The following is a 14,225-nucleotide window of genomic DNA, read 5'->3' as shown; positions in this document are numbered from 1 at the left end:
TTGAAAATGATGGCATATTAGCTATTATTTTATTGTGAAATATTTATTTTTTCATTAAAATATCATGGTAAATAGTTAAGCAAAAGGAAAAAGTACAGGAACTGACAACAACAAATACAACAGTATTCAGTCAATACCTTTTGGTAATTTTTTTTTTTTTTTGAGACAGGGTCTCACTATGTAGTTGAGACAAGCTGGAACTCAGTATGTTGCCCAGGGTGGTCTCAAACTCACAGCAATCCTCCTAGATCAGATTCCCGAATACTGGGATTACAGGCATGTGCCACAACACCCAGCCTCAAAGGAGTAGTCTTAAGCCTTCAATCAAAAGACACACTGGCATATTGGATCAAAAAAACTCAACTACATGTTGCATCCATAAAGCACATTAAATTAAAGTCAAAAGATGGAAAACAATATTCTATGCAATGGGAGCCTGAAAAGAAGTAGGAGTAGCAAGTGGTATCATATTTTCAGACAAAAAAGACTCCCATGCCAAAACTGACCAAAAAGAGACAAAGAAGGTCACTATGTAGAAAGTATGAAAAATTCACAGAAAAAAGTAACAACCACAAATGTTTATGTTCACTGAATGCACACCCAACTTCACAAAGACCTAACAGATAAGGTAAACTTCCACACATTCACAGTTCACTTCAATATTCTACTATTGCAAATAGATCAATCATATTCTACCCAAATTTAACAAAGAAACATCACAGTTACACCACACAAACAAATGGACTTAACAGATTATCTAGTGTTCAAATGAACAGAATACATGTTTTTTTTAGCAACACACCAATATTATCCAAAGAAGACCACATCAGCCCATAAAGTAGCTTAAATGTCAAGAAAATGAAAATCTCATGAATATTTTTAAACTGCACCACAACTAACCTAAAAATTGACAGCAAAATCAGAAAGTGCACAGGCAGAGATCAAATTATATATTCTTGATCAATTAATGGGTCACAGAAGAAACCAAGGAGAAATTAGAAGGTCTTATACTCAACAGATGATGACAGTAAGACATACCTGAAACTATGGAACAAATGAAAGCATCTCTAAGAGAGAAGTTTATACTGGAAAATACTACATTTGAAAAATTGAGCAATCATAAATGCCCTAATGATGTACCTAGAAAAACATCTGCATTTTAAATCCAAAAGCTGAGCAAAGAAGGATATTATAAAGATCGGAAGGGAAATCAATGAACTGGAGACTAAAAATACATAAAAGGATCAATGAGGCTAAGTTGGCTCTTTGAAAGAATAAAAGAAACCTTGAGCCAACCTTATGAAAAGATAGGAAAACAAAACAAAAACACTAACAGTACAATTACAAATGAAAAAAAAAAAGAAATGGACATCTCTCAATTACACAAAATTTTATAAAATTTTATTTTAAAAGCTTTTATTACCACAAAATGGGCAAATTTCCAGACATTTAAATTAAGGAAATATAGAAACAGTAACAGGGAATAAGGTAATTAAAAAAAAAAAAAAAAACTACCAAGAGAGGCTCAGGATCTAATGGATTCAATGCTTAATTTTACCAGAACTTGAGGGAAGAAACATCACCAAAGTCATTACTTGAAGTAAGTATACTGTCCTGATACCAAAGCTGGATAAAGACTTAAAAAGAGAGAAAGCCAAATGCATTTACCTAATGAGCATAGATGTAAAAATCTTCAAAACGATACTTGCAATGAGAATACAACAAACTGTTAAAAAGATCATAATATGACCAAGTCGTTTATCATCTAAGGATGATGAATGCAATACATCATATAAGCAGAAGGACTTGTACACATCAACATGATCATCATAATAGATGGAGAAATGTATGACAAAATCCAATATCCACTCAAAAAATTTTTTTAAAAACTCTCAAAAAAAGTAAAGAAAGACTTTAAGCTGATAAAAGCACTTATAACAAACCTAGTATTACCATTGTACCAAAAAGGAGAAAACTAGAAGCATTCCCTCTATCAGGAACAAGACAAATATATGCAGTCTCACCACTTCTGTTCAAAAAGGCAGAGTGAAAATTCAAAAGAAAGGAATTCAAGTAGGAAAGGAAAAAGTCAAATTATCCTTAGTTACTGATGACATGATTCTGTATGTAATATGATCCAAAGAACTCCATTAGAAAATTCTCAGAATAAATGCAGCAAAGTCACACAATAAAAAATTAGCACAGAAGAATCCTTTACACCAGGAAGAAATAATACTAGCAAACAAGTCATTAAACCCATTCACAACAGCTTAAATAAAAAATACCTAGGCGTCAAATAAGGAAGAAGAAGACATGTATATTATAAGGAAAAGTATATCATTCTGAAAAAAGAGACTGAAGAGGACATTAGGAAATGAAAATACATTGGTTGGGCAGAATTAATACCATCAAAATGGACATATTATATAAAATGATATACAAATTTAATGCAATTCCAATCAAAATGCCATCAGCTTTTTTCACATTACTATAAATAACAGTTTTAAACTTGTATGGAACCAGAAGAGACCCAGAATAATCAAAGCGATCCTGAGCAACCAGAGATATGGACGAAGCATCACAATCCCAGACTGCCAGTTTTATTAAAAGGCTAAGTAGTAAAAGCAGAATGGCATGGCAGAAAACGACATGTACACTAATGGAAATAGGATGCAGAAACAATCTCAAGTCCCTTCATCCCACTTGACTTCTGCCAGTAATACACACTACAGAAAAGACAACCTCTTACTGAAATGACACTGAGAAAACCTAACCACAAAGATTAAATCTTAATCAATTCTCACCTTTTATTTAATTCAAATAAAAATGGATCAAAGATTTAGATAGAAAAATAGAAACACTGAGTCTGTTGGAATAAAAATTGGTAAAGTTCTTGTGGCATAGGCAAAGACAAGTTAAAAACTTTGTGATCTTAATGTCCAACTGCACAAGAAAATAACACCAACTATTAATAACATGTGACTGTATCAAGTAAAAAAGGTTTCTACCCAGCACAAGGATACAAGAGTAGAGACAATATATAGAATAAGAAAAAATTTTGTCAGCTACTCTTCATACAGAAGAGGTCCAATACTTACAATATAGAAATAACAAGGAAACCCCCAAAACAAGTAACCCCCCATTTTAATGTCCAGTTACTATTGCTGAAAATCTGTATTTCTAAAACTGACATTAAACTTTAAAACAGATAAAAGGATTCTTGCATAAAACTGAGTCATTGTAACTATCATTTCTGATTTTTCTTTTTTTTTTTTTCCTTCTTTGAGACAGGATTTCATTATGTAGTCAAAGCTATCCTCAAACTTCTCCTATTTACATCTAAGTTCTCGGATTATAAACAGCACATTATAAAACTATCCTTTAAAAAATGTAGTAATGAGCTAGACTTTAGATTTTAAAAATTCTAAAATGCAGAGGTGTTATGTTTCTGGAAATGAAGACTACATCTAATAATTACGTGTTGTGTGACAGTTTACTTATTTAGTATTTCTAAATCTTTTATGTCATTTTTTTTACATAGAAATAAAAGTAATGAGATTTCTCTGAAGTCAATGAGCACTAAGGGGAACAGAGTATTTGTTTTTAGAATTATTTTTTTAATTTACTTATTTTAGATTGGGTTTCATTAAGTTACTGAGTTGCCTAGGCTGGCTGACATTCTCAGTTCTCCTGCCTCATCCTCCCAAGTAGCTAAGAACACAAGTATGTGGCCTCTCCTCCTTTCATTTACTTCTTTCTCCTCATCCCCAACCCCATTTTTCCCCTTTCCTCCCAGAATGTCTTATACTCATAACTCTCCTGCCTTATTGTCCAAGTTCGGGGATTGCAGACCCAAGCATCATTTTTAACTAGCCAAGACACTTAAAATCAGATTGTTAAAAGTTTAAAATCACCAATCCCAGAAACATAACTGTCTATATAACTTCTCTCCCTTGAAGTTTTTCACCAAACATCACTGTATCAGTCACTTTCATCTCCCCTCTCTTTAATAACACAGTCGTGTTCCTTTCCTACCAAGAAAGAAAAAGAAATAAAAACCCAGAAGCAAGTAACTATAATATTTCACCACAACCATTATTCAAAAAGATCAAATACATTAATTACTTTATTTTCTACGTTTTTGCTTCAGTTTTTTTTTTTTTTCTTTTTAATACAGGGTCTCACTACATAGTCCCCACTGGCCTCAAACTCAAGGGATACTCATGCCTCCGACTCCACAGTGCTGACGTTACAGGCATGTACAGGCATGCCCTGCTTCAACTTTGCGTGAAAAAGACTACTTTTTATGGAGACAACATGTCTTATTGAGAAAGGCATTTAAAACATGAATTTAAAATGTGCTCAAAGAGCACTACTGATAGAAATTAAAATTATAACATTAATCAGACATCATTAATTTATAGATATATACAGGTAAAGTAAAAAGAAAAAATATTAACCTGTTTTAAAAAGGAGAAAAAGAAAAAGAAAAAATAGAATTAAGACATTTCTAGATAATCAAATGACAGAAATAAACTCTGCAATAGTGGTCTGACATAGATCAATGGAGTCTGACAGTACAAAATAAATTCATGCATTTATGGACACATAACTTTTCACAAGAATCTGAATATAATCCAGTGGGGCAACAAATTATTTCCTCACCAAATAATGCCAAGATCAAGATCACTCATAACAAAATCTTTGACTGTATTTGATTTATTGTTACCAGCATCTGACCCACTGCTTTACTCTCTTAAATTCATGTTTGTATATACAATCCTTTTTTGAAGTAAAGTAAATCAAAAAGTAGATCAACATGACTATATAAGAATGATTTAAATTTTTTAAAGAGAATGAGCCACAATCAAGTTTTGATAAGGAGGTAATACGCTTAGTACATCTTTCATGATTCCATAAACTTTCATTTTTCCCTTTATTTTCATTTCTCATTCCTTTTGCAGAAATTACTCTGTACTGTTTTTCCTAACTATGTAGCTTATCCAGTTTCTAAACTGAAACAAAATGAAAGTAAATTTATGAAATTCACTTTAATTTTACAGAAGCATAACTCAAAATTTCACCCTTACATTAAGAAAAACACACTTTAAAAAATGTGCCACTTTCTCAATAATCAAGACTTACAGGAAATCATAAGATAGTCCTCACAGCTGTTTTTGTCATCTTGCTGGTGAACAGAAATCCTACTGGCATCAACGATTGGTTCAGAGGCACAATCTGTTACCAATACTTCTTCTGAAACTGTATCATTCCTTAAAGGATCAGTTACAACTTCTGTTTCTACAACACTAGCATGGGCCACATATTCAGTATGTCCAATTGGTATAGATTCACTTGTCAAAACATGTTCTGGAACAGACATTGAGGTTGAAGTAATGCCAGAACCTAAAACATCATCTGGAACTGTGCAATGTGCTAAAGAAATCTCTTCAGTTACATCATCAGAATCAAACACTTGCTCAGGAATGATGACATTTTCAGATACATCTGTTTCCTCCAAGGTATCTGGGCACTGCACATCCTCTATAACAACATCTTCCATAACATCCTGAATTACAACTGAGTCTGGGTCATCAGGAATAAAGTTATGCACAGTTATGTTTGAATTAGAAACAAAAACAGCTTCTTGAACTTCTACTACAATTCGGTCACCATCCATATGTGTCCCATCAGCACCTTGAAAAATGAAAATTAAAATGATAATTTTTAGGTGAGTACACACAATATTCTCGAATTTGTACAAATGTTAATTAATCTGTACCAAACACACACACTACATTCTTAATGTTCATCAAACAATAAGACAGGTTAAAGAAATAAAGACTCTTTTTACTTCACTAAAGTAAAAAATTACATAACTTTTTAAGTCAACTAAAAGTGGGGAGGGGAATACAAAAACAAAAATCATGGGGCAATAACAGAAAAATACTAAAAAAATATATTCTGACTATAAACATAAAAAAATTCCCTCACCACTAAATTCTTGAGTGATGACTGTGCAAAATAAGCAAATACTACCACAAAACAAATATACCACTTTCTTATGTTTCATTTTTTTACTGCTTCACTTTTTTTGCCCTTCTGTGCCATCTCCCTTCTAATCATGTCAGTTTTCTTCTTTACATCACTCAATATATATGTTTCTTCTCTAAAATATTTCTATTTTGTGTGCAATATCCCACCAATATCTTCTATCTATGATGCTGGCAATGACTAAAGTCACTCTTTGAATCTAAGATAAAACAATCAGGGCAATAATGAAAAGGAGGACAGGTAGTCAAAGTTTAATAAGGAAAGGCACAGGGTGCAAAGCTAACTGGTTGAATAGGCAAAATGAATAAAAATGTTAACTGCTTTTGGTTGGTGCAAAGTAGGATTTCACCGTATTACTGTGCCTCTATCTATCTCTTCCTCCCACTTCCCTACACTCCAACTCTTAAGAACATAAAATGTTACAGCATGCCATCATAAAGTTAAAGGAAAGCAGAAATGTGAAACAGTGACAGTTTTCACAGAACAGTGTTCAGTAAATATTACTCTGAATGAATGTTACATGTGGAAACAATTCATGTACATTTACTATAATGTAAGATAAAGTACCCATAATGTAAAAAATAAGAGGCATGGAAAGACTGAGTTGAGAAAAAAGTAAAAATAGAGTTAGCATTACAAATTATCCAGCTGATTACTGTGTCTGGTGCTAATTCATCAGGCTGAGTCCAAGCAAGTTCCCAAAAAACTGTGTCAGTGGTTAGACCTCAAATAAACAAAAAGCTTCTTCCAACAAAAATGATTAACGTAGGCCAAATTATATTAAAAGCTGTAGAAAGTTAAAAACTAAACAATACATACATGAATTAAATGATATAATAAGGAATGCCTGTTTCTATTTTAATAAAATTTCTACAAAATGTTTTATACTGTCATCAATGTTCTTAATTCAAATGAAGCAACAAATTGATGTAATCGCCATTACCCAAACCTAATATTTGAAAATATTCAGTTAAAATAGTCAGAAAGCAATCCTGTACACTTAAGTTATATAACCTTAGGAAAGAAATGTAACCCCTAAAAATAAGGACAGTAGTATCCGCTGCACACCTCATTCCACTGCGGTGATGGTCAAATGCAAAGTATCCTGAAAATCTATGGGAAGTTTCATGCTTATTATGCATATAAAAATATAGCACCTGGCAGAGTAGGTGATTTGTCAAAGGTACATACTATGTTAACCACCTGTCTAAAATGTATAGTCCTTCAAAATCTAACACTTGCCCCCGACTGTGGCAAAACTAAGTTAATACCTGTTGAAATATTGTCCAAACATTTTTTTCTTTTAGCCATATTAAATCATTCTTTCCTCACCTACCATTCTCCGTCATTCAGACTAGTTTCAAATTTACTAAATTATCATAATTGTCCTGCCTCTCACATGCTAAGCTAAAAGGCATGTACCACCATGCCATCTTCTGTATATTTAAGAAAGAATTTTAATTTTGCTTTTCCAATTATCAAACAAATTAGAAAAGGTGAATCAAAAGAATATGCAAAATGGCTTAAGAAATATAATCACAGGGAATCCAAGAGTATATTAAAAATCCTGTAAATTTCTTGATAGCTATTATTATAAATGCAGGTCTCAGTTAAAATCAAAGGGTGCCTGAACTATAGAATGGGCAACAGAAAACAGAATGACATACTTTAAGGAAAAAAACAAACAATGAAGAAAACAGTTTGTATTACAGGTTAAGATAATGAAGCCATTTAGCAGGCTGCTGAAATGAACAAAGGCAGAATGATGAAACTTTCCTGATACCCCTTTCCAATCACACTATCCTTTGAAAAGATATCTACAATAAAATCACCAATTCCTTTTTAACAAACAACCCCCCCAAGATATAATATAATCACTAGATTCTGTAAATGTACTAAAATACAATTCATATGCAATCAATTTTGCCAGTGTGAGAATAAACCCAATATAATCAGAGGAACCTGAAAGCAGAAACCATTCTATACTGGAGATCTAAAAGATGAAAAAGGTGAAGTTGGACTTAAACATAGGAAGAACTTGATTCACTTTTTGCTGAAAAGATCCACATAAAAAGGAACAAGGAAGACAAAAGCTAGCTTCTCAGAAGACAGCAACTACAAGAAAATGCAGTCAGCTAACAACCTTAATGAATTTAAAATCAGAATCATTCTCATCATTCCAGGTACAAACAAAAACTGTACTGACACCTTGATTTTAGACCCATGAAACCCAAAGGAGATAATCCAACCATATGGGAATAAAGTCTCGCCTATGAAAATTGAGAATTAATTTTGTTGTTTTAAATTGCTATTTTTTGTGTGTGATAACCTTATGCAGTAATAAAAACTAATACAAATTTAGGTACTTGAGAGTAGCGTTACTATATAACTAAACTATGAAATGTTTTATAGATGTGTGGTGGGAAAAACTTAGACAGCTTTAGACCACAAGAAAACCATATATTCCCTTCAACAAAACAATCCTAGATTCCCCTAAAGATAATTAGAAGAAATATGTATGCTAAGAAGTCTGATAATAAGAATCAAGAAAGAAAAAAACATCAAAACAATCTTAAATGTACACAAATGTATATTACCACGAACAGACTGTTAGTAGAAATTCAAATTTTAGTAATACTGCTAATAATCCTCAAAAGGAAGAGATAACTATCAAACTGAAAATTTGTCAAATAAGATGCAGACCATTCACAAAACAGACTTCAGCAAGGTGTTGGGAGAAGTGGTCTTTTTATTTTCTTGCTGGTTATAGTTAAATTAAAAAAAAAAGAAGATAAATCATAGTCCGTTAAACAAAAGATAGCTGAAATTTGACAATCTGGACAATTACAGGAATGACACAAGGTGTAGAATTTCAAGTTAAATTTGCTTTTAGAAAGAATTTCTATAGAAACACAATTATGCTACTGTGTATTCTCTGAAACTTTAGGAAGATCAAAGAGATTCAGTTTCTGATGCAAGTAAAGAAGTTTATAGATACATTAAACAAGATGCTTCTGAGAAAGTTAAGGTATTGTCCAATCTCAATCATCTTCAGTAGAAATAAAAAGAGGCCAGACAGCAGATATAACAATTTCCAATATGAAACTATACTACACAGCCGCAGTAATACGAATAGCATGGTACTGGCAAAGAAGCAGACTGCAAGACACAAAAACAATTCCAGATGCACTCAGCTACATCATTTTTGACAAAGGAGCTGCCAGCCCCCACTGGAGGAAAGATAACCTCTTTAATAAATGGTGTTGGAAAAACTGGATCTCAACCTGCAAAAGTTTAAAACTAGAACCTTATCTGTCATCGTTCATTAAATTAAAATCCAAGTGGATTAAAAATCTAAACATAAAAACAAAAACACTAAACTTTCTAGAAGATAAGTTAGGCCGAACTCTGGAAGAAATTGGCATAGGAAAAGACTTTATGAACAAATCCTCAGTAGCACAGGAACTAGTAGAAAGAATCAACTCGGATTTCATCTTATTCAAAAGCTTCTGCACTGCAAAAGGAACCATCAACAGAACTAAGAGACAACCTACAATGTGGGAAAAACTTTTTACCAACTGCTCCTCAGACAAAGGATTATTATCTAAAATATATAGAGAACTCAAAACAACCAGCCCCTCCCCAAATATAAAGACCGAATTCTAAAATGGGCATCTGAAATGAAGACATTCTCCAGACAAAGAAATAAAAGCAGCAAGTAAATATATGAAAAAAATGCTCCACATCACTGGTCATTTCAGAGATGCAGATGAAAACAACACTGAGATTTCAACTCACACCACAAAGAATGGCTGCTATCAAGAAATCACACAATAACAAATGTTGGCGCAGTTGTGGGGAGAAAGGAACCCTTCTCCATTGTTGGTGGGAGTGCAGACTGGTGCAAACACTATGCAAGTCAATATGGAGATACCTCAAAGAACTAGGATTAGAGGTTCCATTTGACCCAACCATCCCTCTGTTGGGTATCTTTCCAAAAGAAGTGAAAGAATCATACCACAGTGATATATGCACACCCATCTTTACAGTGGCACAGTTTGTAATAGCTAAAAGTTGGAAACAGCCCATCTGCCTATCAATTGGAAACTGGATAAAGATGTGGTTTTTCTATAAAATGGAATAGTACTCAGACATAAAGAATGAGAAAGTAGATTCATTCATAGTTAAATGGGTACATTTTGAGGATATACTTCTAAGTGAAATAAATAAGGCACACATATGCAAATACCTAATAGTTTCTCTGGTGTGAAAAACTAAAATAGTACTGAAGATCCTAATGGGACAATTAGCAAATAGGAAGAAAAGGACCAAAGGTGTGGGACAGTGAGAAGGATAGGGAACCGGGAATAAGGGAAAAGGAAAAAAAATATGAGAAAAGGTAAAAATGGAATTAAAGTGTTTGAAGGGGGGAAGGGCGGGGAGGGTGAAGGGAGGGTGGGGACAAGGGGAAAAAATGAGAACCAAGACCTGTCATGTAAAGGTACAAGATCCCAATAATGAATGCAACTGTACTGTACACCTAAAATGTACCAATAAACTCAATGAGGAAAAAAAAAGTATATCCTAAAAGTTTAATTATGTTGAGAAAATCGTTAACACCTGATTTAGATATGATCTCAGAAGTCTGAGCTGAATTTAAGAAGAGATTTTCTTGACAGAGAATCTTGGGAGAGATGGACTGACTATATTTAACATTTGAGATGAATATAAATGTTTGAGGAACATAGGGCTGACCAAAGTAGACAGGATGTTACTTAAATAAATATGCACATATTTTGGCCCTAGATCTTAAAAATATGAGCTACTGCAAAACAAATTCTACACACATAATTAAGGTAAAGACCTAAATTTGGGAGATAACCCTGGAATGGTTAAACAGGCCCTACCTAATCACAGGAGCCCACAGAATATTTTACTGTCTAGAGTCAAGATCTCATGGAAAGGAAGGTCAAAAAGAGTCAAGGTATGAGAGAAAATCCTTTCATTGTTGCTACAGGGAACTACATATAAAGCATAATCATGCATGTAGCCCTCCCTCTAAGCAAAACAAACAAAGAAACAAAAAACATCACTTGGCTAAGGAAGTTAAAGTACAACCAAAGAGGATCTACCTTATAGCAACAAAGAATTGACAAAAAAAAAAAAAAACACACAAAGATTCTTAAATGTCCTTGGCTCCTTCAAAAGCCCCCTGAAACAGACACCTTGATTTTGACCCTACACCAAGAACTAATTAAGCCACAGCTCTTACATTTCTAACTTACAGAATTCTAAGACAAATTTCCTTATCTTAGGTCACTAAATTGTAGAAATACAGGCAAGATGAAAATAATACATTTTGAGAACAATTCCAAAGTGTTATTTTAAGAACTTACTTAGCATATAACTGAGAAAAGTAGAAAACTGCAGATAACAGTAAGACTTTGTGTAACATTGCTTGAGTTGACTATAGAATGGAAGGATAATAAGATAATCTAAGTGTGAATCAGTATCAGATCTCACAAATGAACCTTTTGATAACTTCAAATTTGGTAGACAAGAACAACTCAAGAAACTGTTATACCTATTCCATCAAAAAATGAATTTGGTTCTTGTGGCTGCAGTTCAAATTCATCTTCATCCATGGCTTTTAAATGCTCATTAATCACAGCTCCTGAATCAAAGAAAAAGTACACGAAACATTAAATTTAATATCACACATTAAAACATCATTACATTTACATTTCTGATTGCCCTTAGGAACTGATTAGCAATATGTGGGTAATTACATTACAAGAAAAGGAACCTAAAACTCTGCAGTATTTTAATGTTATAAAATATAAAGGCACAAATGTTGGTATTTAATATTTTGATATTTGACATTTATGTTAATTTTTATATATTACCAACTTGAATTTGAGTTACTTAGCAGATACTCAATCTTCCCTCCAACTAGCAACATTAGTGATTAAGACTCACATTTAAGTAGTTAAGGGTATTTCTGTAAGATTTTATAACATCTGTAGACAATATAATCCGAACTCTGGCTGTCACTGAATTACAAAATGGTAAAGATTCACAATTCTTAATAATCATAAGTACTTGAGATTTCTGTGTAACTAAGTGTACCTGTGTGACTGTATCTTTTTTATTTTCTAGGAAATAACAAAATATGCAACAGATACATACAGGCAAAATAAACATATATGAGCATATGAGTGCACATGTATCCACACATACACACAAGTATACACAGTCCTATTTTATAAGATCTGGAAATGAGTTAAGGCATAAGAAACACAAACTAACAATAAAAAGGAGATTTTTTTAAAAAGTGGAAATTTTAAGGGTGTACTTAAGACTTCAAGACATCTTTTTTTCCTTGTTTCTGGGGCCTCCTCAGCTTATAACACCCTTCTCAATCTTCATAAAACATAGTGTCAAATTCCTAAATTCTGGCACTGTGTCTTTACTTTTCACCTGTAAATTCCACCTGCTAACTGCCGTTTCTTCATCCCTAAAAGCACCTGAAATTGTGGCATCTTGTTTCAGCTTCACAGGTAGACAGCATACACTGTAAAGTGACAATGAGAATATATATCATTGCTCACCTGTCAAAAGACTGTCCTTTTTAATGTCCTTTACTCCAGCTTAAAACATGTTTTCATTTCTTTGAGCACCCACACTACTAAAATGAGCCTTCTATTTCTAATATATTTTTGACTAATGCCTCCTAAAAATTCTTCTTTCTGCCACCACAGTCAGCACTTTATTTGAATAGGGTACAATAGGATCTTTATTTCGGCCTCAGAGGCCATAGACCCAAGCCAATGACAGAACCACAAGCAAAAGCCATTCTTTTCTCTTCGTGGTTGAAACTATAAAAAAATGAATGTGAGAAGACTAGTGCAAGAAACAGCCAGTTTACAAAGAAATGATACATGATGGTACATTCCTATAATCCCAGCACTTGGGAGGCTGAGGCAGGAGGATTGCTGTGAGTTTGAGACCAGCCTGGACTACACAGTGAGTTCCACGTTAGTCTCAACAACATAGAGAGACCCTCTCAACAAAACAAAACAAAACAAAACCCATACAAAGAAAAGAGAGAAAGACAAAGAATGTTGGATATCTGACTATTAATTCTAGTTTTGTCAACACTACTAGATTAAAAAATGCCCAGTGATTAGTACAGCACATTCCTAGGTGTTCCTGTGTGGATCATGAAAGACTTACATGGGCCATTAAAATATGTAGTCACCAGGACATGCCTCTATGAACTTTTTAACCTTCTTTGCTTTTCAGCTGCCATGAACTAATAGCTTTGCTCTACTCTGCTCTTTTGGAGTTATTCCAGGAAGAAATTAATAGGCAGCCATAGATACATGAGGAATCAGTGCATAACATGAGGACACAACAGAAATGTGGGTGCAGAGGCCCATCTGAAGAAAGAAAGGCCTTGAGATTAAAGCCACAATGGCCAGATTTGCATACTTCTCCCTAAGGGATGAATGGAAACTTTAAATTATAATGTAATTGGTAGCATACAGTTCATTAGGTCAAATATATGCCAGAACACCCGGGCTGATTCCTTCCCAAAAATGTTCCCATTTTCAAAGTTATGGATAAGCCAAGGTTAATGATGTCAGCAATATACCCTTGCTATGTGCCTTGCCTCCCTATTTGATTAAAGCAGACTAAGTAACTGTAATTATAATCTTTTTGGTTCATTATAGTTTGATCCACACTCTGACTATATAAATTACTCCTGACAAAGGGCCTCTGTGGCAATCCACTTAGAATCATTTCTGTGTCTCAGGAGTTATTTGTATTTCCCAAGAAACCTTATCCTATTCTTAATCCCATTTGTCCTTTTGGAATTCATTCTTCAATTTCACAGGACATGAAAGCTGCACGTCTAATATCTAGCAGGTTCAGAGTTCTACTTCTCTTGTATCACCATAATGTATCTTCTTGGCTGAATTTCCTTAAAATCTAAACCAAAATAAGTTTCTCTTAAGTTTTAGGTGATGGTTAGTTTTGTCCCAGCAATGGAAAAATAACACAGAAAATCAAAAGTAAAAAAGAAAGCAGAGCCAGGGATTTAGGTCAGTGCAAGATCCAAAGTTTGATCGCTGTTACTAAAAAAAAAAAAAAAAAAAAAAAAAAAA

The 14,225-nt window shown here is 33.4% G+C and overlaps 1 protein-coding gene across 7 annotated transcripts in view; it reads right to left on the bottom strand.

Annotated features, from left to right (window-relative positions):
* Positions 1-14,225, bottom strand: part of LOC104875806 (zinc finger Y-chromosomal protein) — a 59,912-nt gene that overhangs the window by 18,553 nt on the left and 27,134 nt on the right. For 5 of the 7 annotated variants that reach the window (XM_010643528.2, XM_010643529.2, XM_033760589.1 and 2 more), the window contains 2 exons: positions 11,639-11,728; positions 5,146-5,697 (listed from right to left, as the gene is read on the bottom strand). In XM_010643528.2, the coding sequence (XP_010641830.1) occupies positions 5,146-5,697; positions 11,639-11,699 (613 nt within the window). In that variant the 5' untranslated portion in view covers positions 11,700-11,728. Of the gene's footprint in view, positions 1-5,145; positions 5,698-11,638; positions 11,729-12,581; positions 12,601-14,225 lie in introns of those variants that run through there. The other 2 variants (XM_010643531.2, XM_033760588.1) reach the window with 2 other exon arrangements.

This window comes from Fukomys damarensis, unplaced genomic scaffold (genome assembly GCF_012274545.1).
Source record: "Fukomys damarensis isolate Sample0158 unplaced genomic scaffold, DMR_v1.0_HiC HiC_scaffold_94, whole genome shotgun sequence".
NCBI classification, from domain to species: domain Eukaryota; kingdom Metazoa; phylum Chordata; class Mammalia; order Rodentia; family Bathyergidae; genus Fukomys; species Fukomys damarensis.
The sequence above is the reverse complement of the archived record's forward strand: the minus strand, read 5'-3'. Positions and strand labels throughout refer to the sequence as shown.